This window comes from Hippopotamus amphibius, chromosome 12, assembly GCF_030028045.1.
Source record: "Hippopotamus amphibius kiboko isolate mHipAmp2 chromosome 12, mHipAmp2.hap2, whole genome shotgun sequence".
NCBI classification, from domain to species: Eukaryota; Metazoa; Chordata; class Mammalia; order Artiodactyla; family Hippopotamidae; genus Hippopotamus; species Hippopotamus amphibius.
In genome coordinates, this window is record NC_080197.1 from 86,939,600 (window position 1) to 86,967,321 (window position 27,722).

At 39.8% G+C, this 27,722-nt stretch overlaps 1 protein-coding gene and 1 pseudogene across 2 annotated transcripts in view; both read left to right on the plus strand.

The window, feature by feature from the left end:
• LIMA1 (LIM domain and actin binding 1) overlaps positions 1–25,684 on the plus strand; it is an 82,692-nt gene extending 57,008 nt beyond the window's left edge. The window contains exons 5-11 of one of the 2 annotated variants that reach the window (XM_057701877.1): positions 3,254–3,338; positions 5,271–5,419; positions 8,096–8,203; positions 12,563–12,620; positions 14,531–14,643; positions 21,810–21,943; positions 23,387–25,684. In XM_057701877.1, the coding sequence (XP_057557860.1) occupies positions 3,254–3,338; positions 5,271–5,419; positions 8,096–8,203; positions 12,563–12,620; positions 14,531–14,643; positions 21,810–21,943; positions 23,387–24,389 (1,650 nt within the window). In that variant the 3' untranslated portion in view covers positions 24,390–25,684. The remainder of the gene's footprint in view (positions 1–3,253; positions 3,339–5,270; positions 5,420–8,095; positions 8,204–12,562; positions 12,621–14,530; positions 14,644–21,809; positions 21,944–23,386) is intronic. The other variant, XM_057701878.1, reaches the window with a different exon arrangement.
• LOC130832876 (ubiquitin-conjugating enzyme E2 E2-like) lies at positions 8,626–9,906 on the plus strand (annotated as a pseudogene).
• Positions 25,685–27,722: the final 2,038 nt, after the last annotated feature.

The window sequence follows — 27,722 nt, forward strand, 5'->3', positions numbered from 1 at the left end:
TGGCTCAGTAAATTAAAGTGTTGAGAATCAGCTTTTAAAGAGAATTTTTCCTTAAAATAGGGGTACACAGGACAGGAAATCCTACTTTTGACTTGACATTTGGGACCTAACTTACTTTATTTCTTAAAGAAAACTTTCCAGAGAAAAGAAATTCTACAGACTACTGGCCAAGAGCCCCAGACTCTTATTTTCTTACTGGTAAATGTTGCTGCGTTTCGTTTATGGATTCAAAGAAAATATTTAAGCGGTGGTCACACTAATGAGAGTTACTGCAGTCAGCTGACAGGAAGGAGCACTTGTGGGGTGGGGTGAGGCCAAGCCTTAGGAAATTCCAGAAAGTCTTAAAGTGTCTTATCTTCTCTCTCTTCTCTTAGCAGATTAAGATGATTAAGGTTCTCTCAGACATCTGAATAAAAAAGACTGAAATGTAATAAAAATGTGTTACAGAGAGGAGTATTTCAGTATCAGAATTCCTGGTGTGGTTGTTTTTTTGGTTTTTTGGTTTCTGTTTTTTTGTTTTTGTCCTTCTCTGCTTTCCTTGAGAAATATTGGAGGAAACCCCTCCTTCTTCCTGAACCTCAGATTACCACTTGTAAAATGAGGATCACAGATTAATAGTAAATGCATTTGAGATCTTGGGGTTTTGGGGTTTTCTGTTTTGTTTTGCTTTTTTGAAGTATAGTTGATTTACAATATTGTGTTCATTTTAAGTATACAGAGATCTTGTCATTCTTTATATTTGAGTGGTTTGGAGGTGGAAGGGTATTGAAAGGAATGCTTAATGCTTCACCCAGGAGCTCATTAAAAGCCATCTCATCTCTGAGCTGTATTCCTCCTCAGAACCAATGTCAGTATAACTTTGATTTCCAGAGATGTTTTTCTGTTTTTCTCTAAGGCCAAATGACTTTGCATATTCACTTTTTTAGTAGTTGGAAGAAAATAATAAAGAGTATTGAAACCCTCATGAACAAGAAGTCTTTTGGGGGGGGCAGGGGGGGAGATGGCTCTTACTTTAACCCAAAGATTTAAATAAAAAGCTAGCAAAGATGGGAAATTTTATACATCTAAAACCAAAGAACCTAGCAGGGCATGTTTTCTGGTTCTGAATGTTCTTGTTCTCAATAATACCAGTGCAGGAACTTCAAGCACAAACAGAAAACTGAACTCCTAGCAGGTTGCAACATGTAACACATACTCTTGAAATTGTGCTTGAACTTTCTTTGACAGAATGTAAATATTTGAAATATTGCTCCAGTGTTAAGAATGCAGAACCCATTCCCTTTGGGTTAAAAAAAAAAAAAAAAAGTGTATTTCCAGGCTTTCTCCCTTTGTGAGCCCTGAAAATTTCAGTTTTTGTAATGATCATCTTACAGTGCAGCAGCATTTGGAATAAATCTTTGGAATTTCCTTTACTCTAACTATCTGCAAATGAGAAATGTTTTAAAAACAAAAAAATGTGGATGGAGGGTATTCTGCCAAACATCTTTTCTCTTTGCCTGATGATCTTCATTTCCAAGTGGTGGGCTGCTCCCAGAGCAAGAATGTGTTGCATCATAGGAGTCATGTGGATGTGATTGATGTTGACTTGAGTATGATGTGTCAAGGTTAGAATTGCTACAGCTTATTTTAGTTTTTGTTTTGTTTTGTTTTTTACAAATAGATTCAACCAATAATGTAAATAGCAAAGTTGACTGGAGATGAAGTACATTAAATATATATTGAATTTGCAAGACACTGTACTCTTTTTGGTCGGGTACAAGCAAACCAAATCCTTGGCTCTGATTTCTGAAGTGGCATATTTTCTATCTTCAAGGGGAGAGAAAGGGCGGGGGGTACTTGAAAAAGGGATAGTTCACTGTCTTAAACTTTACTGTTGGTTGATTAGTCCATTGAACTTAAATATTTAATAATTATTTACTAGTGTTGAATTCAAAACGGTGCTAAATGTTTTACTCTTGTCTCCTGTCATACTGGATTTCATATATCTTTCCCAATATCAACTTATCTGGAAATAACCTGAGATTTCAATGATAGGATCTGCTTGAAGGCTCTCATGGCAAGCTGAATAAATATGACATACTCTCCGTGTGTTATGTCTGGGAATGTCCTCTGATACTAAATGGCTTTCTCTTGAATTACTTTTCCAGTCTTAAAATTATAATTTGGAACTTTCATTAGCGATCTGACCTAAATTTGAGAGATATAAATGGAGTAATTTAGAGGAATCGGAGGAATACTTTATTTAAAAAATCTGTACCTTCCACTTTTCTATTTAAAAAAGAAAAGCATGGTCGCTGCCCTCAGGAAGCTTCCAGTCCAGTATAGGGGTGCCCAACAATTTGATAAACACTGTAATGGAAGTGTGACCAGGTCCTTGGGAACAGAGAAAGGGCTACTTAGATTTATGGAAGAGAGGTAGGGCAGAGGCAGAGGGAATGTTGCTTAGCTTTACACTGAGTCTTAAAGGAACAGGCACTGTTAGACAACAGTAGGATGAAAGAGTAATTCAGATGGAGGGAGCTTATTTACAATATCATGGACCTCCCAGAGATTTGCTTTTCCTGGAGGGTAAAGGTAAGGAAGAGAATACCCAAGAGGGGTAGGAAGGGACCAGATCTGGAACTGGTCTTCTGTGACATACTAAGCATTTTAGATTCAATTCAAGGAGTCGTTAGGAATCCTTAAAGAATTTTGAACAAGAAAATAACATAGATTTATATTTGGGGATAGTTATTTTGTTTTACTTGGGATAATGGCAGCATCATAGAGACTTGATTGGAAGGCAGAAGAACCAATTGGAAAGGTAATGCAGTCGTCCAGGGAAAAGATGATGAAGACATGAACCAGGCAGCAAGAGCAGGGGTTAAATGGGACAGAGAAGGCCAACAGTAGATGCTGCCATCAGGACTTGGCAGTTTGAAGAGACATGTCATTTTCATCTGGGACCTGAGGATTCCACTCCAATGACTGTTAAATTCTGGGGCTTTCTGGTTAAGGTGGTTAGGCAGTGATCTTTCTCAAAAAGCATTACCTATATAGAGTTACTTATTTTCCCCTGGGCACCTGTGAATATGTAGTGCTTGATATTTATAATAGTAAAAACACATTCTGTGGTATATAAAAACTAATATAAAATCTAACCTCTTCTGGATTTTATCTATAAAGGAGATTTGTAGACCTCCTCTTTGAACATTGCATCAAGATTTCCCATCCTCGCTGCAAAACTTATTACTGGGTTTTGTTTTCCAAACAGATTCTTTGGGCCCAAAGCCGAAGTGCAGGTGGAAGGAAGATCTCTGAAAACAGCTATTCTCTGGATGACTTGGAAGTAGGCCCAAGTAAGTAGAGAGTTCCATGTGTGGGAAGTTTTCGAGGAAGTACTCATTAGTAGCAATATCTTTTGACCTCAAAGCTGATGCTTTTAAAGGAAGAGTGGTACAAATTAAAAGGAAGACTGTTGCTATGCTCTAGAGCCCACGAGCCACAATTACTGAGCCCACATGCCACAACTACTGAAGCCCGTGTGCCTAGAGCCCGTGCTTGGCAACAAGAGAAGCCACTGCAAGGAGAAGCCCTCACACCACAAGGAAGAGTAGCCCCCGCTTGCCCCAACTAGAGAAAGCCTGCTTACAGCAACAAAGACCCAACACAGCCAATAAATAAATAAATATTTTTGTTTGTTTGTTTTTTAAAGAAAAAAGGAAGGCTGTTAGATACAAGCCATTCCCAGATCTCATTGGGATTGTATGACAGACTCTAGGTCCGTCCCTCCAAATAGCTTCTCTTGTATTTTTTTTTTTAAAGTAAGCAGTGTTTTTTTTTTGTTTTTTTTTTTACTTAATTGGCTGTGTTGGGTCTTTTTTGCTGTGCGCGGGCTTTCTTTTAGTTGCGGTGAGTGAGGGCTACTCTTCGTTGTGGTGCCCGGGCTCCTCATTGCTGTGGCTTCTCTTGTTGCAGAGCATGGGCTCTACATGCATGTGCTTCAGTAGTTGCAGCACATGGGCTCAATAGTTGTGGCTCACGGGCTTAGTTGATCCACGGTATGTGGGATCTTCCTAGAGCAGGGATCGAACCTGCGTCCCGTGCATTGGCAGGTGGATTCTTAACCACTGTGCCACCTAGGAAGCCCACGTCTCTTGTATTTTTAATCCATCTTTGTCAGTGATAACCTGTGTTAACCAAAGGGTAACTTTGCGGGGATTATAAGGGAAGTGCTGTTACAGACAGTTTGTGTTTTTTTAATACATCTTTATTGGAGTATAACTGCTTTACAATGTTCTGTTAGTTCCTATTGTACAACAAAGTAAATCAGCTATATGTATACATATATCACCATATCCCCTCCCTCTTGAGCCTCCCTCCCACCCTCCCTATCCCACCTCTCAAGGACATAACAAAGCACCAACTTGATCTCCCTGTGCTATGCAGCAGCTTCCCACTAGCTATTTTACATTTGGTAGTATATATATGTCAATGCTTCTCTCTCACTGCATCCCAGCCTCCCCTTCCCCCACCGTGTCCTCAAGTCCCTTCTCTATTGTCTGCGTCTTTATTCCTGCCCTACCACTAGATTCATCAGTACCATTTTTCTAGATTCCGTATATATGCGTTAGCATACGGTATTTGTTTTTCTCTTTCTGACTTACTTCACTCTGTATGACCAACTCTAGGTCCGTCCACCTCACTACAAATAACTCAGTTTCATTCCTTTTTATGGCTGAGTAACATTCCACTGTATCTATGTGCCGCATCTTCTTTATCCATTCGTCTGTACTGACAGTTTTGGCTCCATGGTCATCTGGGGCTTTCAGGCTCCTGTGGATGGGCGTTATCCGCTGTCAGGATTGGTTATCCTGTATTACTGATGCTAACATAACACCTTAAGAGCAGAATTATTATGTTTTGAAGGGGGCATATACAGGGCACTTCACAAAAGAAAAAATAGAATCAATTAATATAGGAAAATCTTCAGCCTCCTAAGAATCAAAGAAATGCAAATTAAAATGGCATTGCAGTCTAATTTTTTCACGTGTTAAATGAACCAAAATTTTGAAATATATAACAGTGATGGTAAGGGTTCTCCTTTTAATGTTGGGAAAGTGAGTGAATGTTATCTTATAAATGACAGTTTTAATCCTGATTTCCTTCTTTGTATTCTTAATAGAAGAGGTTGATTCTATTAGACCACAATAGCCCAAAATTTAGAATCTTGAAACCATTCAGATCGTATTTTATCGTTTAATAGAGCACAATTGTTTGCATGCTTGCAGGTCAGTTGTCATCTTCAGCATTCAATTCGGAGAAAAGCGAGAGTAGGCGAAATCTGGAGTTCCCACGCCTGTCAGAAACCTCCATAAAGGATCGAATGGCCAAGTACCAGGCAGCTGTGTCCAAACAAAGCAGTTCCACCAACTATACAGTATGTGTCCAGCTTCATTCATTCATTCACTCATCCAGCAAATGGTCACTGAGCACAGGAACTAGAAGTGTCTCCCAGACCCTGACCTGTGAGCCCTGGCTCCTTCCTGGTCCCCAGTCATTCTTCACATAAATCCTACCCTAGCTTCATTCGTAATCCTTACCATGTTCTAATCCTCACTTTGCTTTCCTAGCCCTCATTCCCACCTCACTCATTTTTTTATGTGATGTTACCATCCAGTAATGTCGCTGAGAATTTTCCTGTCTCTTTTACTTAATCTTGTTGTTGTTAAAGAAGTATTGATAGTATTTTATTAGTTTTAACATAAACATTTATTTCTGTTTTTGAGAGAAGAAAGGGAGAATACTGGCGAGAAATATTGAATATATTCAACATTAATGTGGGATGGGGTGTTTTTTTGAAAGTTTTGTTAATATACAATTCACCTGACATAAAAATCACCACTTTAAAATATGCAATTTGGTGATTTTCAGTATATTCACAAGGTTGTGCAATCATCATCACTGTCTAATTCCAGAACTTTCCCATCACCCCAAAAAGAGCCCCGTACCTGTGCAGTGACTCCCAATTCCCCACTTCCCTCATCCCCTAATCTAATTTCTATCTTTATGGGTTTTCCTGTTCTGGACATTTCATGTAAATGAAATCATACAACATATGGTCTACTTAATCTTTACTTCTTACGATGTAATCATTTTCTAAAGAAATAGAATAGTGGATAGGAAAAAGGGGGCGAAATGACAGGAAGAGGACGTACTCAGTAAGCACAAAAATGTGGTATTCTAAATAGAATGGAGGGTCTTTCCGCTTTATACTTTCCTAGGCTTAACTGGCAGGAGGACGTGGCAGAACTGCTTCTTTGAAGTTACCTTTTAAATGCCATTTATTCATAAGTACACACACATATATATACACACACGTACACATACATATATATCTTTCAAAAAGTTGTTCCTTCTAAGATTTCAAATGACAAATTATTAATATCTTGATTGTTATTTTTAAATAAAATTGGAAGAACAGTATTGACTTTTATTTGTTCCCAGGCAGACTGAACTAGTGCCTGTTAGAAATCACAATGTGTATTCCAGGAAGTGAGCCTTCTTTCCCGCACATTATGAAGTATGCATTTTCCAATAGTATTTATTGGTAGACTAAGTGTCTCTGGGCAGTGAGTAATCTCATCTAGATTTTTCACTATAGTTTTAAGGAGAGATAATGTGTGTAAGTCAGTAGTAAAGTGGAACATCACAGACTTGTTATTCACTGGGAGTGTGAAAAATAAGCAGATTTAGACTTCTCTTAAAAGGCAGGCCAGGAGATACAGCAAACAGATGATCTGTGGAGCTTAATTCCTTTTTGTTACAGGATTTTGCTGCTTCGCAGTGCCCTCCTGCTATAAACATTCTAACCAGGTGACTCCCTAAGTGGAAAAACCTGTTCAGTGACTTTGTTTTTTTAATTCCTAATAGGAGTTTCTGCAATGTGGTTCGCTGGCTCTGTAAATTTTAAGAGTTGAAAAGTCTTAAGGAATTCTTATAAAAAACAACGTTTTATCTCATCCCCAAAGAATTTCTCAGGTCCCTTTCAGAGCATGGTTGTAGCAAGGCACACATTCTCTGGCAGTGATTCTGGAGGCTGGGCTTTGAGATGGGGTCAGGAGTGAGTTTCAGGCAGTTGTACTGTTGTGTTCTGCAGTGCTGGCTGCCAGCTCCTCCTCATAGATGCACCACCAGAGCTCTGGGCCTTAATCTGGAATTCCACACCTGAGTCAGTCAGTCGCACTCACACTCCTTTCATTGGCCCTGTGGCCATAAATTCCTTGTTTTCTCCCCATGCCTAAAAAATCACAGCGAACAGAAAGGTACTAGATTACTAGCAGACTAAAGGTAGGAGACGTCCATATTCATCTACCTGTGTATAGATCATGGATCTAGTAACAAAGTCAATTTTAATATTTTGCCCCAAGTGTTCTTTGCAAGGAAAACAAATATTATGCTTACGCCTTTTGACTCCTTATGCCTGTTTTTTTTATGTTGAAGCTCTATTATGAGAAGTAGAATAAGGTATGTCTTTACTATACTGAATGAATTTTATGCAAAAAAACATGTTTTTGAAAGTCTCACAAAGAAAGGCTGTTTTATGGTATCATTAAGTATAATTTCAATTTTTATATGTACACATCATCCCTGTCTCTCTTTCCAGGCCGGGCATTTATATATATATGGTCAGTATATTTTCTTAATTATTGGCACTTGGCATCACCTTTCCCCTGCTCCAGAATGGTCTTTTCTGATAAAACTCACCAGCTTTGCATTCCCACAAGCTCTGCTGCTAGAAGAGTGAATCACGAGAACATTGTATGCGGGTCTGTGTGTGTGTGTGTGTGTGCGCGCGTTGATGTGTCTGTATTCTAATGAGCACCCAGTTTTAGATTCGTTGTATAAATATTTAACTCTGAGGTATGTGTCCACAAAGCTGCTTTTGTCATTTCACAAGTCAATGGGTTTTGCTTGTGAGAGTTAGGGGGTTGATTTGACTTGAAGCCTCTTAAAAGAATTTCTTTTTTAACATTCCAAGTTTATTTAATAGATGTGCTATGAAGAGAATTGTGAGGCTTTTTAAAAAAATTCACAGACTATTTTTATTTTGTAGAATGAGTTGAGAGCCAATGGTGGTGAAATCAAAACTCATAAATTGGAGCAAAAGGAGAATGTACCCCCAGGTCCTGAGGTCCGCATCTCCCATCAGGATGGAGAAAAGGTGGGTTGAAAGTCTGATGTCCATTTGCCAGGGAAGCATGTGTTCTAAATTAGATGCTTAAAATTAGAAACAACTCTAACTCTAGGCTGTAGAGTGTCTGGGAATTTGGTAACAGCTGCCAGGACAGATTGTCTTTTTTTCAGGTCACATAATTTTGGTTGGGGAGTTCTGCAACTTATAGCTGACCAAATAATGAACCTTCAATGGAAAATTCTTTTGCTCAGCAAATGCTCATAGGATGTAGAGCTTAAGTAATTTTTAAAAATCTGTTTTGAATAGAGATATCTTCAAAGTTATTTGTATATTATTAATGTAACACATTTTATGTAAAGAAGTGTCATTCTTTCACTTCAGAGTATTTTGAAAGCTAGGCACTATGCTAAGCACAGGCAATGCTGAGCTTAACAACTAAATGTGAACAAACGGTTCCCTGTGGTCTTTACCTTCAAGGAAGCGAACATAGTAGGAGGGAGATGAGTAACAGGCTGGCTATTGTAAAACAGTGAAACAAGTGCCGTGAAAGGGCTGTGTGGGGCCATGAAAGGTTGCACTAAGGACACTTAACCTGACTTCCTTCAAGAAGGTGATATCTGAGCCAAGTCTTGAAGGATGTATGGAAATAGGCCAAGCGAATAAGGGGAAAGTTGAGTAAAGAAAGAGAAGGGTATTCCAGGCAGACACAACAGAGATTTGGAAACCAGAGAACCCAACCAAGATGACTTGGCTGGAGCATGAAGTGCCTATAGGCAACGGCAAGGGACAGGTGGAGGGAGAGGGCCAGGGCGGGTCTTGAAAAAACCCTTAAGAGTATGGCTGTAGGCGCAGTCCAGTGTGCGGTGCACGGGTCCGGGTTCAGTGACCAGATGGTCCACGGGGACAGCCTGTCCCTGGGGCCTCCTCAGCGCCCCTTTCCCCCGCACCTCTGCAGCCCCCTCTCCCTGGGCTGGGGCTCGAGCCCATGACCTGTGTGGATGCCCCTCCCTCAGGATCTAAAATGTCCACTGAGGCACAAAGAGTTGATGACAGTTCAAGCACTAGTGGAGGAAGTTCTGATGGAGACCAGCATGAAAGTGTCCAGTGAGAGCGAGAAAGAGAACAAGTTCAGCCCAAGAAAAAGGAGGGAAAAATACCCAGCAAAACAGCTCCTAAATTGTCAACTAGTGCTAAAAGAATTCAGGAGGAACTTGCAGAAGTTACTTTGGACCCACTTCCCAACTGTAGTATCGCCATTCTATCTGGAATGACAAGCAAATGAGCCAGTGGATACCTGCAGACCAAGGAGCACCATTGAACCATGGAGCTGAGTTCAGAACCCCACTCAACCGATGAATGCACAACGTGGAAGAGTTTTATTTTGACCATTTTCCCACCAATCCAGACAGACATTCTTTAGATATTAGTTACTAAATTTTAGATATTGCATTTTAGATATTCCTTAAACTAGATGCTGTGATTAAACATTAATTCACCAAGAAAATTAAGCAAGTCTTAATGGTTTGACTTAACTAAGGAAAATTGACACACTTTTTCAGTATGTTCGTAGGAGTCCTTTTGTTTAATAAAGACATGCTAGGCTTTGAAATGCAGGAAAAGCAGCAGAGAAGTTGACCTTTAGAATACTATATTCTTTATAATTCAAAGAAATTTAAAGGGACCATGCTAATTTGGAGATATTTGGGGTAGAAGTGGTGCTTATATTTGATTAAAATTTGTTCTGTAAGACATAACTTTCTATGACCTTTCCATTTTGTGAATTAAAAAAAATAGCATACTTACCAAAAAAACAAACAAACAGTATGACTCTAGTCCTGCAGCGGAGAAAAGCCATGGGAAGGTTTCAAGCAAATCAGGTTTTATGCATTTATCATTAAATGCGTGGCTTAGTTGGAATAAATAACAATATATATGTCAGGTGAATTTATCATTTTCTCTGTCAGTCTATTACCCAGTCTCTTTGGCCTTTCAGTCAATATGATAATCAAATATTAAGTTAGATGAGGAGAAAGAGCTTTCAAATCTATTACAGTGATTGTAGGAGTATAGTCATTGTTTCTGTTACACATATTGACACCCTTGAGGCCATTCTACCAAAGGTGGGAAGATAATTAAAATGGGTTAAGAGAAATAGTTCTCAAACTTACTTGACTATGACAGACGGTAAAATAGATATGTTGACAGCATACCAGCAGGAACTCTTGAGATACACTACACACTTGGACCAAAGTAGGAGCACAGAAAAACAGTCTCAGATTAATGGCTACAAAATTCGACTCAAAGAATAGAACAGAAAAAAATTTAAATCACTTTATTTTACAAAACCATATAGCAGGTGTATTTTGAAATAATAAGACAAATACTTGGCAGTCATGTGTTTCATAATCATAAAAGAAATCACATACATCCCTGCAACAGTGGGTTCAGGCATTACTTCCATGTCACATGTCGTGTATCAAATGAGTTCTCTCATTAGACTGCCTGGTTGTCCCATTTTTTAAGTGGGAGGTTATGTCTTACAAATAAGTAATATGTTTGGAATTTTTCTTATATACTATAAAAAAGACGTTTAAGAGAAAAAAATATTCCCAGCATTGAAATCTTCCTATCTGTCATTGAAGCATAATTTGAGAAATGATCATCTGGAAAATTGTGCTTGATTGTCCGTATATCCAATTTCATGTTTCCTTCTTGATAGTCTTCGTATTGATTTGAATCTGGATCTCTGAGCTGAACTGGAGGATCAGAACATTTTAATTATAGCCTAAAAGGGCATCGGTGCAAATGAATCACACATTGGGAAGTGGGTGGGGAAAAGGGGAGATAAAGATAGTACATAGTCTTCAAGCATATACTGTAGGTTCATGAACCCTTGGCTGCCTTAAAATTCGTAAAATTTTTCAGAGCTTCAGCTGTCCTTTTGGCTGTTTGCCTAGCTTTTGTTAACCAATACCTAAGAACTGTTTGAACTTTGGTTTGTTACAAAAGGACATTAATACCAGGGTAAACTTGCCTGAAATAGAATATTTTGTCAAGATATTGTTCGTCCCTTTCTCCTCTTGTGAATGAATTTGTGTTTTTCTTTAATGAAATATTTGAGCAAAATCTCACAGGGTCTCTCCTGGCTGTTCCTGCAGTGAAGTCATCTGGTTGGGAGGGTATAATGATGTCATGATTGGCATTAAGTTTACCCTGCAGGTTCAAGGTGACCAGATTGGAGGTGAAAGAAGGACATCCTGGGATAGATGTACCTCTTAATTTAGCAGGAATTGAAGAGCTTTTTATGGCCATACACAACTTTCAGAAAATTTATTTCATGTCATTAAATGAAATAGCGCATGTAAAGTGGTCATTCTAATACCTAGAACATAGTAAGCATTTTATAAATTATATTATTATACTGGTTTGTTTTATACCATGTCAGAACTCCTGTAATGAAGAGAGAATAAAGAGAAAAAATGACCAGGCTGAAATTGTTGCAGTCAGCCAACAGTTTAATCTCCATTATAAATTTATTCATACACCAGACATCCTGATATAAACACTCAACATCACCCATGAAATCCCTGACATCTGAATGAAAGAATATTCCATGAAGAGTGCATATTGGGTCACCTCTTGACCCTTCATGATTTTGAGTGTGGAGGAAGATACTGGAAGCCCTAGGCACCAGCAGAAAGGAGAGAGAAAGCTGGTAGAAAGTTCTTTTATTTAAATTTGATGCCTAATGGGGAAAATAATCACCTGTGGTTAAGCTCTGCCATCTTGTTAAACACTGCCATTTTGAGGCTGGAATTAAAAAGGAACACTAACCTTGAAGATAATACCAAAGGTTGGTTTTAGATAAATTTGTTTTATAGCTACCAAAAGATCTTCTGTGCTAGCAAGCTTGTTTCAGCAGAATGTATTTGGTTGGGAAATAAGGAGTTAGGAAAATAAAAGAATAAGAACGGTTCCTGTATGTAAAGACTTTATCTTGCCTTGGAGTGAGGTATAGTTATACGAATTGTGGTTTATGGTGAGGAGCTTTGCTCTCCCTGATAGAGGGTTTTGTTTTGCACACACACCCCTTTTTTTTTGAGAGTAGAAATATGGTTTAGAAGTTCTTTTATGAAGGAAGATAATGCACACTTTTGGCAGTTGCTTGCAGTCTGTTATTCGTGTTACTCTGTAATTGAGAGGCATGTTAATATCCTCGTAAAAGACATTTTGCTGCCTCTTGTTTAAATGCTCAGCTGTTCTGGGCCTTTATTTCCCCTAGGCAGCCAGTGACTGACTGGAGTCAGCAGGTTTTTATGGCATTAACAGCAGTTTGCTCTTTTATTTTTAATGTGATTCTTAATCCCCCCACCTTTTTTTTTGTAGGTTTCTGCATCTGAGACTAGCCTGGCAGCCCGTTCCACCCCTGCTGAAGATGATTCCCGTAAGCTTTCATTCTTAGGTCTGGAGGGTGAGGGTCTTGTTCTCTAGCCCTTGTTTGGTTGCAGCGGGGTATCCCCAGTTCTGTCAGTGCTAAGAATGTGCAACATATTAAATCTAGTAATGGAGCTGATCAGAGCTTTCATTTGGTTTTAAGGACTGATACTTGAGTACCCTTCACACATCCCCGGGCTGAGAGAGAGGTTGAATTCAATGAAATATGATTAACTTGTGGCAAACTGTATATTTTTGATGCTTCTCTCATTGAACTTATCCTGTCTTTTGTACCAAACCTTTCGAAAGTTAACACTGTAAAAAATATAGTTTTGAAGTTTCGTTTTAATAGAAGATTGGTCAAGAAGGACTTTATTCATTTACAGGAATAAAGAATTGGTATTTGAGTAACCTTTAAAAAATATCTTTTTCTTATTTATCTAAATATGTACTATAATCCTCCCTCTGGCTAGATTCCAGAGATTTTCCTGTTGGTACTGAATTTGATCACCTTTTCATTGTATTTTGGAATCATTTTGAGCCTCTCTTCTCCCAAAGACAGAAACCTTTGTTTTTTAATTTACTATGAATTTACTACAGAATCACTTTTGATTCTGATGGTCAGTGTATTATTTTTTAAATATATATATGGATTTCTAGCTTCTCGGGTTAATTATTTTACTAGACATTGAAAACTCAGCAAGAAGTAGAAGTATTAGCTAAACAGATCTCTAGTAAACCCTGCCTTAAAATTTTAGAGAGAAACTCTTGCTGCTGGAATCCGAGAACATTCCTTTTGCAGTCATTTTGCTTGGACTAGAAATTTTTCTGAGTTTTGACTAGGTTTGCAAAACATTTTTATGAAAAATAAGCCTTAATCTTTCAGTACTTTGTTGACATAGCTCTAGATTTTAGGGAATTCTTTTATGGTTCCTTAGCAACTGTGTGAATGACTTCTCTGTGCCTCTTCTGAGTTTTCCACAAAACGAATATATTGGCAGGAAATTAACTTATGCAAGTGAGACGTCAATGACTATGAAAAAAACTTTATGGAGCCTTTTTCCATAATCTTCATCCATGGATATTTGCTATAGGACTGACCAAAAGAGATGGTGTCAAATTACACATGCACATATACATGAGCGTGTGTTATGAAATTTCTGCCCTCACATTCCCCCATTTTCCCAAGTTCAGTTGAAACACCCCAGAAGAAATTGTTGGGGTTGCTCACTACCAAAAAGCCATCATCGGACTTCCGAGGTGGCACAGTGGTAAAGAATCCACCTGCCAATGCAGGGGACACGGGTTTGAGCCCTGCCCTGGGAAGATTCCACATGCCACAGAGCAACTAAGCCTGTGCGCCACAACTATTGAGCCTGTGCTCTAGAGCCCGTGAGCCACAACTACTGAGCCCATGTGCCGCAACTGTTGAAGCCCACGCGCCTAGGGCCTGTGCTCCACAACAAGAGAAGCCACTACAATGAGGAGCCTGCGCACCACAATGAAGAGTAGCCCCCAGTCGCAGCAACTAGAGAAAGCCCGTGTGCAGCAATGAAGACTCAATGCAGCCAATTAATAAATATAATTAATTAATTGATTTTTTTAAAAGCCATCAAAGTCTACAGATAGCCTTAAAAAATGATAAATGCTACAGGGCAGAAGTTTCCTCATGTAGGGTGACTTGGATTCCTGCTGCGTGTGGCAAAGAGTGAGAAAGCCTCTGAGTTGACACCTTGACTTGTGAGAGAACCTAAGAGCACAGTTTTTAGCGTTAGGATATCCTTCAACAGAAAAGCAGTGTTTTTCCTGGTGTTGGAAGGACCTATTGTTAGTGGAGGTGCCTTAACTTTGCTTTGGGGAGGAACCTTTTCTGAGCCTTCCCTTGAGATACTATAAAATGTCTTCGTTTTGTAACTCAAGCAGGTAACTCCCAGGTTAAGAGTGAGGTCCAGCAGCCTGTGCATCCCAAACCACTAAGTCCAGATGCCAGAGCCTCCAGCCTTTCTGAAAGTTCTCCTCCCAAAGCAGTGAAGGTATGATGACAATTTCTCTTGGAGCCTGTAGACACGGGTTTACTAGTAGAGCTCATTGCTTCTTTAATCTTTATGTTCGTTATAACCTGTTTTTGCTTTCCTGGGGATGAAAATGCCAAATAAGAGCACACTTGAGCTGGCCACTTTCCTTGGAAATCTTGCTGGTTTTGCTCAGGTGTTTGAGCCAGGAGTGGGAAGGCTCACTAGTATCACTCAGTCTGAAATCTGGAAAGCTCATGAAAGAAAACCCAAAGCTATAGAAAATAACCTGACTCTTTTTCTTAAGTCCAAATTCGTAAATCTATGAATGGGTAAAAACCTATAAAAAGAGCAATACAAAAAATCTGTTAAATTAAAATCAGCCCATTGCATGGGAATGTGGAATGTTAACGTAAAGATTTAGTGGCTCCTTGGCCTCAGGAACTTGACCATTACATGATTGGTGGTCAGTGCCTTTAAAGAAAGAGTGTGTACATTCCAGTGGGGGTTGGCCAGTCCATTTGCTATGAAAATGGCCATTCAAGTAACACTTACACTAGATTATAATATTAGATGCTAAGGAATGTACAAAATGTTTGTACCCCAGGAAAATTTTACTAGGCTACTCAATCTGTGGTCTCCTTTTACTCACTAATTTTTAAAAGCAGTCTTTTCCCTTTCTGTGAACCAGTAAATATCTCCATTAAAAATAAACAAAAGTTACCAAAACATCCAACACCTCTTTTAGGCTGATCACCTAACTTGTTTTAATTGAATGCTTCGCTAATGCAGTGCTGATTTACCCACTTGGATTAATAATCAAACGTATCTTACACTTCTTTAGTGTCTTCCTCCTCGGTGCTCTCTTAAATAGCCCAGTTTTGTTTCAAAGGTTTTAACATTTGAGAGAAACTCAATAGGTAGAATTAGCTTTAAGGTGGTTTGTACTGCCTCAACCTCGTGCACACATCTGCCATGTTTCTGTCTCTCAGCTGTGGGCATGATTGGTCTCTTGATGAAAGTTCTAAGGCACAGAAAGGATGGAGATACTCTGTAATGACCTATATGGGAAAAGAATCTGAAAAAGTGGATATACGTATACGTGTAACTGATTCACTTTGCTGCACACCTGAAACTAACACAACATTGTAAACCAACTATACAGCAGTAAAAATTAATTTGAAAAAAAAAAGAAAGAAAGGATGCAGATAAGACATAGGTACGGGTTTGGAACAAAGGGAGGAAAGGGGAAAATTCAGGATTTAAAGGCTAGATTAAAAAGGGGAGGTGGGGGGAAGAAGGTAAACATGGAAATTTTAAAGGAAGCAGAGATGTAAGAGGAGAGGAAGGTTTATTGAAAGGAGCAAAAAGTGAAGAAAGTAGCAAAAGAAAAGGCAAGGAAATTAGGGAGAAAGAACTGAGCTGCGTGATGCAATCTGCACACGTTCTCAACATGACCCTCTCTTCTGGCCTCGAAGTTCTGCTCATGCTGCCATCAGCACTTTTCTCTTTTCAGTGTCTGGAGTCCAGCAAAGTAGCAAATGCCACGGGGTTAATTTCCTCTCCAACAGCAACCCTGCCCAGATGTGAGTCCTTGGGTTGTGGTTCTGGACCAAAAACAGCTAGCAAAGCTGACTTGGCCATGGATTCTGTGTGACTGAGGGACCAGGGAAATTCTGTGGCTGATCTAAGAACTAAAATCTGTTCTCAAGTATATTTGAATTCTCAGTCCAGTCTTGCTTCCCTCCCTCAACTGCTGGCCCAGACCTCCTGGTCCTGGGTTGGACCTTTGGGACTTCTCCTAATTCATACTCCTGGGTCGGAGCTGATGAGCAGTGTGCGAAGGAGTGCATCTCACATGTCTTCCTGGCACACCAGGGAGAGGAAATGGAGATAAAGGTCCCTCTGCACCAGACCTGGACTCATGCCTGCCTCTTTGGCTCTGGTCACTCAGCAGTAGAATGCAGACAGGCCTGCTTGCACCAGACATACACCTCAGGTTTCGAACATTGTGTAGAGACTGCAGTGAACTGGCCTGACTGCCTATGTTTGCCCATGGTCCAAAGCTCAAAGGGTTATGGTGTACAGAGCTCGGGGTGGTACCCAATCACATCTCCACTTTATTTAAGAGCCATTTATTTTCTCTTCCTCAAAGTTACTCTTTACATACCACAGGCAAGTATATAGATACTTTAGTGTTTATAGGAAGACCTGCTGACATAACTGGTCTTGTGGTTATAAACCATGCAGCAGAAGTTGTTTCTCCAGTCTGGGAAATTACATACAGCTAAGAATAAACTTGTTCGCTCAGAATAGATTTTTGGGTCCCACACATCCTGGAAAAACTGCTCCTTAGTGCCTGTCTGTTAATGAAAATAGGACATCTAAGGTAAAGACACTTCATTTCAAATTTTAGCTTAATAAAGTAAAAAAACAAAAAACACCCCACAAATGATACTTTAAAAGTAAGGATTTTGTCTGTTTTGAACACTGGCCAGGTAGTTCAGTTGATGAGACTTGGCACTAGTGAAGTTGAAGCTGCAGGTTCCTTCTCAAAACAGATATTCTCGGTCTCGAGCTCAGTAAACCCCGTGAGAAGGATCAGAACCTTTCAGCTCAAGAGACCCAGAGGTCTCTGAAGCTTTATGTCCTCCCATTGAAATGTTATTCCCTAATGTTCCCGGAGGTGCTGGGGGAGGATAAGGAAGGAGATTTGACTGGCCCCGGGAACACCTGCTAGTCTAGGATAGCCCCACCCCAGGTTCCTAGGCTGGTCCTGCTGATGGATGTGGAGAGAAAACAAGGCAGCCTGCATGAGAGGCTGCACCCTCTGGGCCCTGTCCTTTCCTCCATGGACAGGGTAGGACATTTTATGCTATTTTGCAGATCTATCAGAATTATGCTAGAAAGGCATCTAGAATCTTTTCTCACTACCTACATCATTACTGCTTTCTCAGAGCACTAACCTTTCCTCTACATGTAGAGCAATCTATTTAAGGTGTGAATATCTCCGAAATGCTTTCATAAAGAGTTTCACGGAAAGCTATGGGAAGGGTTAAGGCTGTACAGAGCCAGCCCAACCATTTACTATATGGTAAAGAATTTCAATTTAATTACCCAGATATTTTGCATAAATAGGAAGGAGGAAATGAAAGGACTTTTACAGTGTTCTATCTGAAGAATGGAGGCCTGACATCAATACAGAATTTTCTTTTGATTTCACTGTCTAACGGCTAGTTAGCTTCACCACTTATGGCCAGCTGTTGCCTGCCCCCCTCCCACACACAGACATGTACCCCAACTGGAGCCTTCATTAGCCTATAAAATATACGTAAGACAAGAGAGTGAAAGATTGTAGATGAAGTCATAAAAATTTATTGGAAAAAATAAGTAAATGCTGATCTACAGAAGGCCTGTAACATCACGCAGATGGGAAAGACATGACAGTCTTTAGGGACATCAATTATTTATATATTACCTCACTCATTCCTAAATATCTCAAAGATATTATCTACATATTTTAATTTGAAACAAAGTGAAGACTGTCATTTGTTCAAAATGCTGCGGTGAAATTATGTTCATTTGGGTTAGCATCTGCTCTCTTCCCCAAAGAGTTTCCTTTAGTTATGGAAATTTATTCCAGGACAACTTAGAAAATCCTCTATTGGTTTGTGAGTCAGGAATTCTGAGTTTTAATTTTAATTCTTTTACTGACTGTGCAAACTCTAATAAGACACCTGACATCCTGGTGCTTTAGTTTCTCCATGTGAAAAATGGTGAGAGAAGGGAGATGGAAAAACATCCTACTAACTGAAAATATATTGTAAAGATAAAAAATGTCTAACATTCTAACATTGGCAGTGTTTTAAACTGTGCCAGGTTCAAGCATGCCATGAAGGCATGGGCAGGATGTATGCCAGGCCTACCATAATGGTAGAGATTTTTGGGCAGTGACTGTGCTTCCTGTTGTCTGAATAGGCATGGGGGCAATTACAGAAAAGTGGCTGAGAGCCCAGGACAGAGGAAATAAAGGGAAGGCACAGCCGCAGCCACTCTGACTTGGCATATTACCATGTTGGGTTCCTCTTGTCTTTATGATGCTATAAGGGCCCTTGGGCAGCTGCCTCATCCACCTTAAATAATATTGAAAAGAGTGTATGTAAAAAAGGAATAGGAATAATGGGAATCTGGTAGGTCTGGCTAGTTTGAAGCTTGTGGTTAGTCAGATATGCGAGCTAGCAGTCTATTAATTTGATGTTAAGGAGAGGAATGCCTTTTCACTTGTAGTGGGTGAGACTCCATTCAAGAGAGAGCCCCTGCGGGTCAGGTGTGGGAGGCAGAAAGACACTGAAGAATTATTGATGAGACACTGCTTGTGTGGGCAAAGGTTCATAGAAGCTCTCTCTCCGGAGCTGGTACTCTGATCTAGCCTCAGGTAGATATGAGTGAGGCTGATTTTGCCACCATTAGCAGAGTGACTTGAAAAAGAAAGAAAATATGGTCTTATTCTTGGATCTGAGTCTGTAGCTGAGTTTCAGCTCAGCTGCAGTAAAAAGCACTCTAGGGCACACAAATGCTGTGTATTCATTGAAGGTTCCTGTTTGTCTCTTCCAGCTTCTGCTTCCTGCTCCTGGTACCTAATTTCTGCTCCTGCCTTCCACTTTCCTCCTAACGTGAGCTCAACTTGCAGCTTTCTCTCAGGTTTTCCTTTCTATTCACTGGGCTGCACACTTCTCCTACCATGTGTTCTCCGTGTGTGTGTGTGTGTGTGTGTGTGTGTGTGTGTGTGTGTAACAGAGGTGTACCCTGTAGGCTCCAGTCCTCTTTAGCAGAATAATACCCATTTCCTCCTCTACCATGGGAAATTTGTCTCCTGCTCTGTCTTTACCACCCAGAATGAGTACTTATTCTCCTAAGTATTAACATACAGCATTCATCCTGCAGGCAGCTGAAAAAGATTTCAATCTGATAAGTAAATACATTTAGCCTATTACTTTTACATTGTCTGAATTGTGATTTGTACAGGTGCTCTCCAATGGCTCCAGTTGGACTATTATACCCAAATTTTATTCTGCCTTTTAACATGTTTCCTGCTTGCTAGATAAGGACCTAGGCCTTTTAGAGAAACCTAATTAAATTATGTAAGGACATCTCCACTTTGGTCCAATCTTGTTAGACACGTCCATGTAAGAAAAAACAATTTGGGAATTCCCTGGCAATCCAGTGGTTAGGACTCTGAGCTCTCACTGCTGAGGGCCCGGGTTCAATCTCACAAGCCGTGTATTGTGGCCAAAAAAAAAGAGAGAGAGAAAGAAAAGCAATTCTACAATGAAGTCCTACTGTATTGCACAGGGAAGTATGCTCAATATCCTGTAATAAACCATAATGGAAAAGAATATGAAAAAGACTATATATATGTAAAACTGAATCACTTTGCTGTACACCAGAAACCAGCACAGCATTGTAAATCAACTTTACTTCAATGAAATAAATTTTTAAAAAATTCCAAATAATGCCCTAATATCTGCCAACAGCATTCCATACATTTGATCGTATTTAAATTCCTCCCTTATACTTGGTAACCTAAAGTTGTTGCTGTGGTCTTTGATTCTTTAAGTTTTTCTTTTCAACTCTAATCCCCTCTAGGAATGGAGGGGCTGCTGTTAACCCTCCGCCCTCCTCCCTCATTTTTAAATCCTTTGGTGCTGTTTGGGAGCACTAATTTTATTACTCCCTTTTATAGATTTTAACCTTTACTTCTATGTTATGCCCATTTTCTACTCTCATTTCCTGTCCAAGTCTACTTGGAAAACCATTCCTACTTTTGCTTTTTACCTCCTAGTGAATCATGTGGCAAGTGAACCAGCAGCCTGAATTGTTTTTATGGGTCTGTTTTGGGTTTTTTAATCAAAATTCTATCTTACCCATAAGCTGCTTTATTTTAGGCTTACCTTAACCATTCAGGCCCTGGGCTTTGGGACTAAATTGTATTATTTACCACCACACTGGACTTGGAGGCCAAGAGGCCACCAAGGTGCCTGAGAGAGCTTCCGGGCCACCTTAACTAAGTTGCTGCTGCATTTACTGGTTGCGGTGTTTCTGTTGGGACAAGTCAAGGGTCACACACACCTAGGGACTTGTTACCCCCACCCCTAGTGGCCATGTAACTACTTCTTATCGCGTGAAAACATACAGTTTTGGAATTCTAGCTTTCATCAGTGCTAGAATACAAATGACTTCATGTGGTTTAGGATTGAGTTTACCAGCAACAGCTGTGCTCACCCCGCATGTGGTCCACGCTTTATGAACAGTTCATGAATTCCCTGTTATGATCCCGCCCCCTCCCAGTACATTAGTTTTATTTTCCATTTGGTTTTTTAAAAAGATTATAGAACCTACTGCTTTATTGGGCTAGGCTTTCTTCTGGAGTCCTAATAAAATAGTTTGTGTCTCTTAAAATGTTCCATTTATGTGTCAGTTTTGCTTTATTTAAAAATATTATGTCTAGTGGATTGAGCAAGTCAAGATACCATGCAGAGGGGACTAAGAGATGCTTTATCAAAGTGTCGTTTCCGAATATAGAAAAGAGAATGTCTATATGAGTGTCACTGAGTCACTCTGCTGTACAGCATAGATTAGCACAACATTGTAAATCAACTATACTTCAAAAAAAAAAAAAGATTAAAAAATAATTTTTTTAAAAAAGTGTCTTTTCCTACTTCCCAAAGCCAAATGCTCTTTCTCTCCTTGAAAGTTACCCCCTTCAGAATCTCTTCTTTAAAAAATCTGTCCTGTTTCTTACTTGGCACTTGACTCAAACAACCAAACTTCTTTTTCTGTGTGTGATGACGTTTTCTCCTCATTTCCTGTCCGCAGAATCCTTTTGTGTCTACTTGTGTGTGTGTGGTGGTTTGTCTAAGCCTTTCTCTGCACTCCAGCCCTACCTCCACCCATCCTCAGTGGCTGCTGCACTTAGGGCAGCAAGACAATCTGGGTAAAGAATTTAGGAGAGCCTCTTGGCTTTAAAGAGTCATCTGATAGAACTGAGCAGGCTTAGTGTTTCTCTGAGAATTGACAGACCAGGTAAGGGAGCCCTTAGAAAACAAAGTAAATCCCAGGGCCCACCTCAGCAGAGTGTAACCCATCGCTGCCTTTGCTAGCTAATGTTGTCCTTTTCCTTTTCCTAGAAGTTTCAGGCACCTGCAAGAGAGACCTGCGTGGAATGTCAGAAAACAGTCTACTCAATGGAGCGTCTCCTGGCCAACAAGCAGGTGTTTCACATCAGCTGCTTCCGTTGTTCCTATTGTAACAACAAACTTAGGTAAGCCAGCCCAAAACAAGCCATCTCTCTGTATAGTTGGACCTCCAGAGGGAGTCTGTGGTGCTAATAGTGTGTGCTGTTGAGGGCCTTTGAAAAAAGTAAAAGGTACCATTTAATGGCAGGCATTTTATATCAAATAGTAATGGTGTTTAGAACTTCTTGGTATGCGCACATGTTAATTTACATGGTAAGACTGAAGCTTAAATCATATAGATTGCAGGTAACTGCCCCTGTGACCTAATTTAGTAGAATGTTTTCCCTTGGTATCGTAGAATCATAGTTAGGAAATCTCAGGAGGATACTTGTTAAAGCCCTTTGAATTATCCTAAGGACTGTATAAATGGTACAAATAGCAATAATAATAGATCCTAAAGAGCATATATTTTTCTGTATATTGTTTTATTTTATGAGAAAATCATTATGTATCATTTCTTTCAAGTAACTCAAAATATGGATATAAGTGTGGTAAATTGGGGAAATATTCCATATTAACTCATTTTATTCATAGACCTTTGGAGGAGGAAGTAATCAGGATGTCATTTCCTCCAGCCTTCCTTCCAGAGCAAGCATCCCTTCCAGCATACTGTTGAAAGATGTCCTGGCACCTGTGTGGCACTTCTGTGGGGGTTAATACCCCACTACAGCTAGTTCCAGTGTTAGCACTAGCTCGACAACTTTCCCTTCTGTTGAGCCAGAATGTGCCTCTGTAACTTCCACTTAGTGGTTCTTTTTCTGCCCACTGTATTTTTTTCCCCAGAGCACATTTTTCTAAATTTTTGAATTTTTATATTCTGTGGAAATGCTGTTGTTTTTATACCTCACCCCGCCTTAAAAATGTGTTACCCTGTGAGAGACACCAGATGTCCTAAAGGCCCGTCCAGCACTCTTGTTGGGGTAGACCGACGTCTGGCTAGTGCTCACCATTCTTCTATTGACCATAGTTTTCCTTTATTCCATCACTGGTGTCTACTGAGCACCAACCGTTGACAGAGCACTATACCCATTCCTGCAAAAACATGCTTTTAAATTATAACACAGATGGGAAACTAGGAGGGTACAAGATGCAGCTTTTTACAAAGGAATATCATTAAAAATAGTTATAGGTAATAAATACTTGGGAAATATATGAATGGTCAGAGCTAGGTGGGATTACCTAGGGAAGACTTCGTGGAAGAAGTAATTTTTTCAACAGTTTTGACAGAGGGGAGTGAAATCACTTGAAAATGGGAACATGTACGAGGTGGAAGAATGTCTTGTGAGGGTTTGGGCCTGGAAGTGAGCATGTTTTTTACAAGGATAATAAAACAAATGTGCTTAAAAGGGGGAATGTGCTTAGCATCTTCTGAAAATACTGGAGTTGCCAGGTTTCAGCCTACTGGTGTAAATAAGCGTATACAGATTTTTTAACTCTATGCTCTTTTTTTAAAAAAAAAAAAACAACAGTCTAGGAACATATGCCTCTTTACATGGGAGAATCTATTGCAAGCCTCACTTCAATCAACTCTTTAAATCTAAAGGCAACTATGATGAAGGCTTTGGACACAGACCACACAAGGATCTGTGGGCAAGCAAAAATGAAAACGAAGAGACTTTGGAGAGACCGGCCCCGCTGCCAAATGCAGGGGAGACCCCTCAGAGCCCAGGGGTGGAAGATGCCCCCATTGCTAAGGTGGGTTTGCTGACTGCAAGTATGGAAGCCAAGGCCTCCTCCCCATTGGAGAAAGAAGACAAGCCAGCTGAAACTAAGAAGTTGAGGATCGCTTGGCCGCCCCCCACTGAACTTGGCAGTTCAGGAAGTGCCTTGGAGGAAGGGATCAAAGTATCGAAGCCTAAATGGCCTCCTGAGGAGGAAATCAGCAAGCCTGAAGCTCCTGAGGATGTAGATCTGGATCTGAAGAAGCTAAGACGATCTTCTTCACTGAGGGAGAGAAGTCGGCCATTCACTGTAGCAGCTTCATTTCGAACCTCTTCAGTCAAGAGCCCAAAAACCTTGTCCCCGCCTATCAGGAAAGGCTGGAGCATGTCAGAGCAGAGTGAGGAGTTTGGAGGAGGTGTAGAAGCAGAAAGGAAACACATGGAAAATGCCAGCAACTCCGAGAAGAATGAGAGTGTGGGAAAAACAACCTGGTCAAAGGGATCTAAAGGAGGAGAGGCAGGGAGAAGTAAGGAAGTTCACAGTTTTGAGATAGGGAGTGAAAATCTTATAGAAAATGGTGCAAACTTAGATGAAGGTGATAGAAACCTTCTCAAACAGCAGTCTCCACTAGAACCCAAGTCCAAAAATTGGTCTAGCTTTGCAGACAACACCTCCACTAGAGAATTCACTACTCAGAATCAGAAATCCCAGGATGTGGAATTCTGGGAAGGAGAAGTAGTCAAAGAGCTGTCTGTGGAGGAACAGATAAAGAGAAATCGGTACTATGATGAGGATGAAGATGAGGAATAACAAATTGCAGTGATGCTGGGCCTTCCATTTGTGTTAGTGTTAGTGAGCCGCTGCCCTTTATCAAAGTGATGCACGCAGGCAGCTGTCTTAGCATGAACTGTAATTTATGTGGAAGTAACTTTGGAAAAGAGATCTTGCTTCATAAAAATCCCATACTGCAGCTTAAGTGAACCAATTCTCAATGCTAGAGCTAACATTACTTAAATCTCTATTTTAGCAATGATGATATACACAACTGCTTTAAGGTCTTTTGGGGGTGGGAGTGTGTGTGTGTGTCTTGGGGGGGGAGATATTCCAACTGATATGGTCCAGATTCCACTGTATTCCCAAAAGACAACATGAAAATAGATGATTAGCTGTACATTGTTACACTAAAAATTCAAGTATGGAATTATGAAACACGCAGAAGGGATTTAGGGGCCTAAACATTATGACTGAATGCACTTTAGTATAAAGGGCACAGTTTGTATATTTCTACATGAATACCAATTTATTGTTTAGTATTCTGTTAAGAGATCAAATGTTTAGTCTTTTAAAAAAAATTTAGGTTAATTTTCTTACTCTGATGTATATGGGGAACTTATTGCATCCTGCTTTCTAAACCACCTCCTGAACTGGATTATTGAGATATAGCACAACCATCTTTTTGGAGCACCTTTTGAGCACCCTTGGTGCTTGGAGAGATTCATTGTGTCCCAAATAAGCTATGGTATTTGCCAGTGAGTTTGACTATACCCCAAGTGATTGCTTTCTTCTCTGGTGGTATCTGTGCTTCTCATAATTTACTGAAAGCTGCAATATTTTTATAAGATCTTTTGTATTGCCATTTGCCATGTTGCATATTAGAGCAAAGTAATGCATTTAGAAGGAATAATGAAAAAAAAAATGCCTTAAACCACTTAAACTCAGATCACCAAACCCTATATTTTACTTCTGATATCCCCTTTCTGGAACACTAGTTTTTTAATACTTATAAGCTCTGAAATGGATTGATTTTTATGGCAGACAGTATTCCTAGGGTGCAATTAAACCAATTAGAGGCCTTTTTTGGGAGATGGTTTTCTAGTATTAAGGTTTTGGAACAATATAAACTTGAGTACATTTGTTGTACGTCATTGATATTCCAAATTGTATGCAGGGGGAGACAGGGCTTTTAAGGTATAGGCTTTTCTTTATACTGCATTTTTAGAGATTTAGCTCTGATATTTTTTAGAGATGTAAAATATTCTGCTTTCTTACAGTCTTGCTTACTTTGAAACATTTTTATTCAATAAAGCTTTTAATTTACATTTGAACTCTTCAGTGTTTCTTTTCCATTGTTATTTTACATTGTTACAGTCTCTCAGCACATGCTTTTACCTTAGCAGTGTGGGTAGAAAAGGCAAGTGGGTCTGATGGGTTTCAAGAGAAGAGAAGCGCTATGTATACCTCTCACCACTAGATGGTGCTATTGGGCTAATCTTAGGCTTTCATCCTAGAAGACAAATTTTTCTTGAAAACTGAAAGCAGCTTGGCCAGAGAATTATTGTGTACGTTCAAAACAAGCTGTTTGTTTTACCAATTCAAAATGCAGTGGTTGTTTTTTATTGTTAATTGTATTCCGCATTTAATAATTTACCTTACAGTTATGCCTAAATGCTAAATGGAATTTCCAAATGCCTCAGCTGAAAATGGACTTGTTTTCTACTCTGGGCAGAGGCATAGTTGGTTGTTTGATTTCCTTGCTTGCAGAGGCAACTGCCCCAGTTATTAAGGTGCTTTTTTTTAATGGGAGTGTAGATTTCCTTGGAGATAGAAATCCTTTTTGAGTCATCTGTTAACATTTTCCAGGGTCATTGTGTGTTCCAGGGTCTTGCCTGGTCTTCTAAGTGGATGACCGGGTACTACTATCTGCGTTTGACCCCAACACAGGCTGAAGTCATTTAGAAAGCCCTGTTCACTGAACAGTTAATCCAGAAGTTACTGCTGACATTTATAAAATACCCAATCCTGGCTTGAGTTTAGCTACCTTCACTCTGTGACTCACTGCTGCTCTAACCCATCCACATGGCACTCACCATATCTACTAACCTTATACAAAAAGTCTGAGTGCCTATGGCTGGCACTTATGGGTATCAGTTGCATATGTCACCATATATCAGGTTCATGGGGACTGAGATTACCCTTGGAAGAACTCTTTTCTGTGCCTTTCAAGGGCTAAGATAGACATAGGTACAGAGAGTAGAGACAAGAACTAGTTCCATAATCAATATAATAAAAGGATATTCTTATCTAATTACCGGATAACACTAAACATTCTTAGAAAACAAAGGAACCTACAGCCAAACAAAAAGTGCCTGTCATTTATTCTCTCAGCTCTCTCAACGAAGGCAAAGTGTTGGACTATGTCAGTGTTGACAATAGGATGATGTGAATTTTTCTGTTGGTGAAGCAGGAAGAGGGGCCAGCTTGGGATTTGAGATGGTTAAGGAGACTGTTCATGACTGCTACAGGGACCAACTTAGTACTTTTACCAGCTTGCTGGTCAGATCACTTTTCGCCAAAGTGAAACCTGTACTAAGTCTGCTTTCATTACATATTTCATCAGTAATATGTTTTCCAACAGTCAAGAGACTGAGAAATGGTACAAATGTGTTTTTCTGAGAATAAATCTTGAGACCAAGATCATTGTATGTTGATCCCTGCATGCCAAGTTAGCATGTTCTTTGTTCCTTGGGGCTCTGATTTGAATTCCCATGGGATCAGGGAGAGTTTACTTTTATTTATTTATTTTGGCCATACCACAGGGCATGGGGGATCTTAGTTCACCAGCCAGGGATCAAACCCGTGCCCCCTGCAGTGGGGGCGCAGAGTTTTAACCGCTGGACAGCCAGGTAAGTCCGGTGAGTTTACTTCTTTTAAAATGTATCAGTATCTTGAATATCAGGTAGTTATTCTGGGTTTGGACAAAAATGGCTTCAAGGCAGTGGTTCTCTGACCAACAGCAGCAGCGTGACTTCTGAATTTGCTGGAAATGAGAAATGCACATTCATGGGGCTACCCTGAACCTCCTGAACCAGAATCTCTTTGGATGGAGCCCAGAAAACTTAGCAAACTCTCCATGTGGGAGATGGGACAAGCTAATGGCTGAGCTGTGGCACACTAAAGTCTGAGAACCACTGAACTAAAGCAAACCTACTCATCTACTCCTTAAGATGGCTCCTATTTTTCCTTCTTTCTCTCCCTTTGAAACTCTTATCTTCTGCTGCAAGCATGCCTACTAGTGTAAAGAATCTCTATCTGTCCTTGAATAAGATTAGTTCTTTAATCTTTTTTCAGATCATTCTAGGTAGC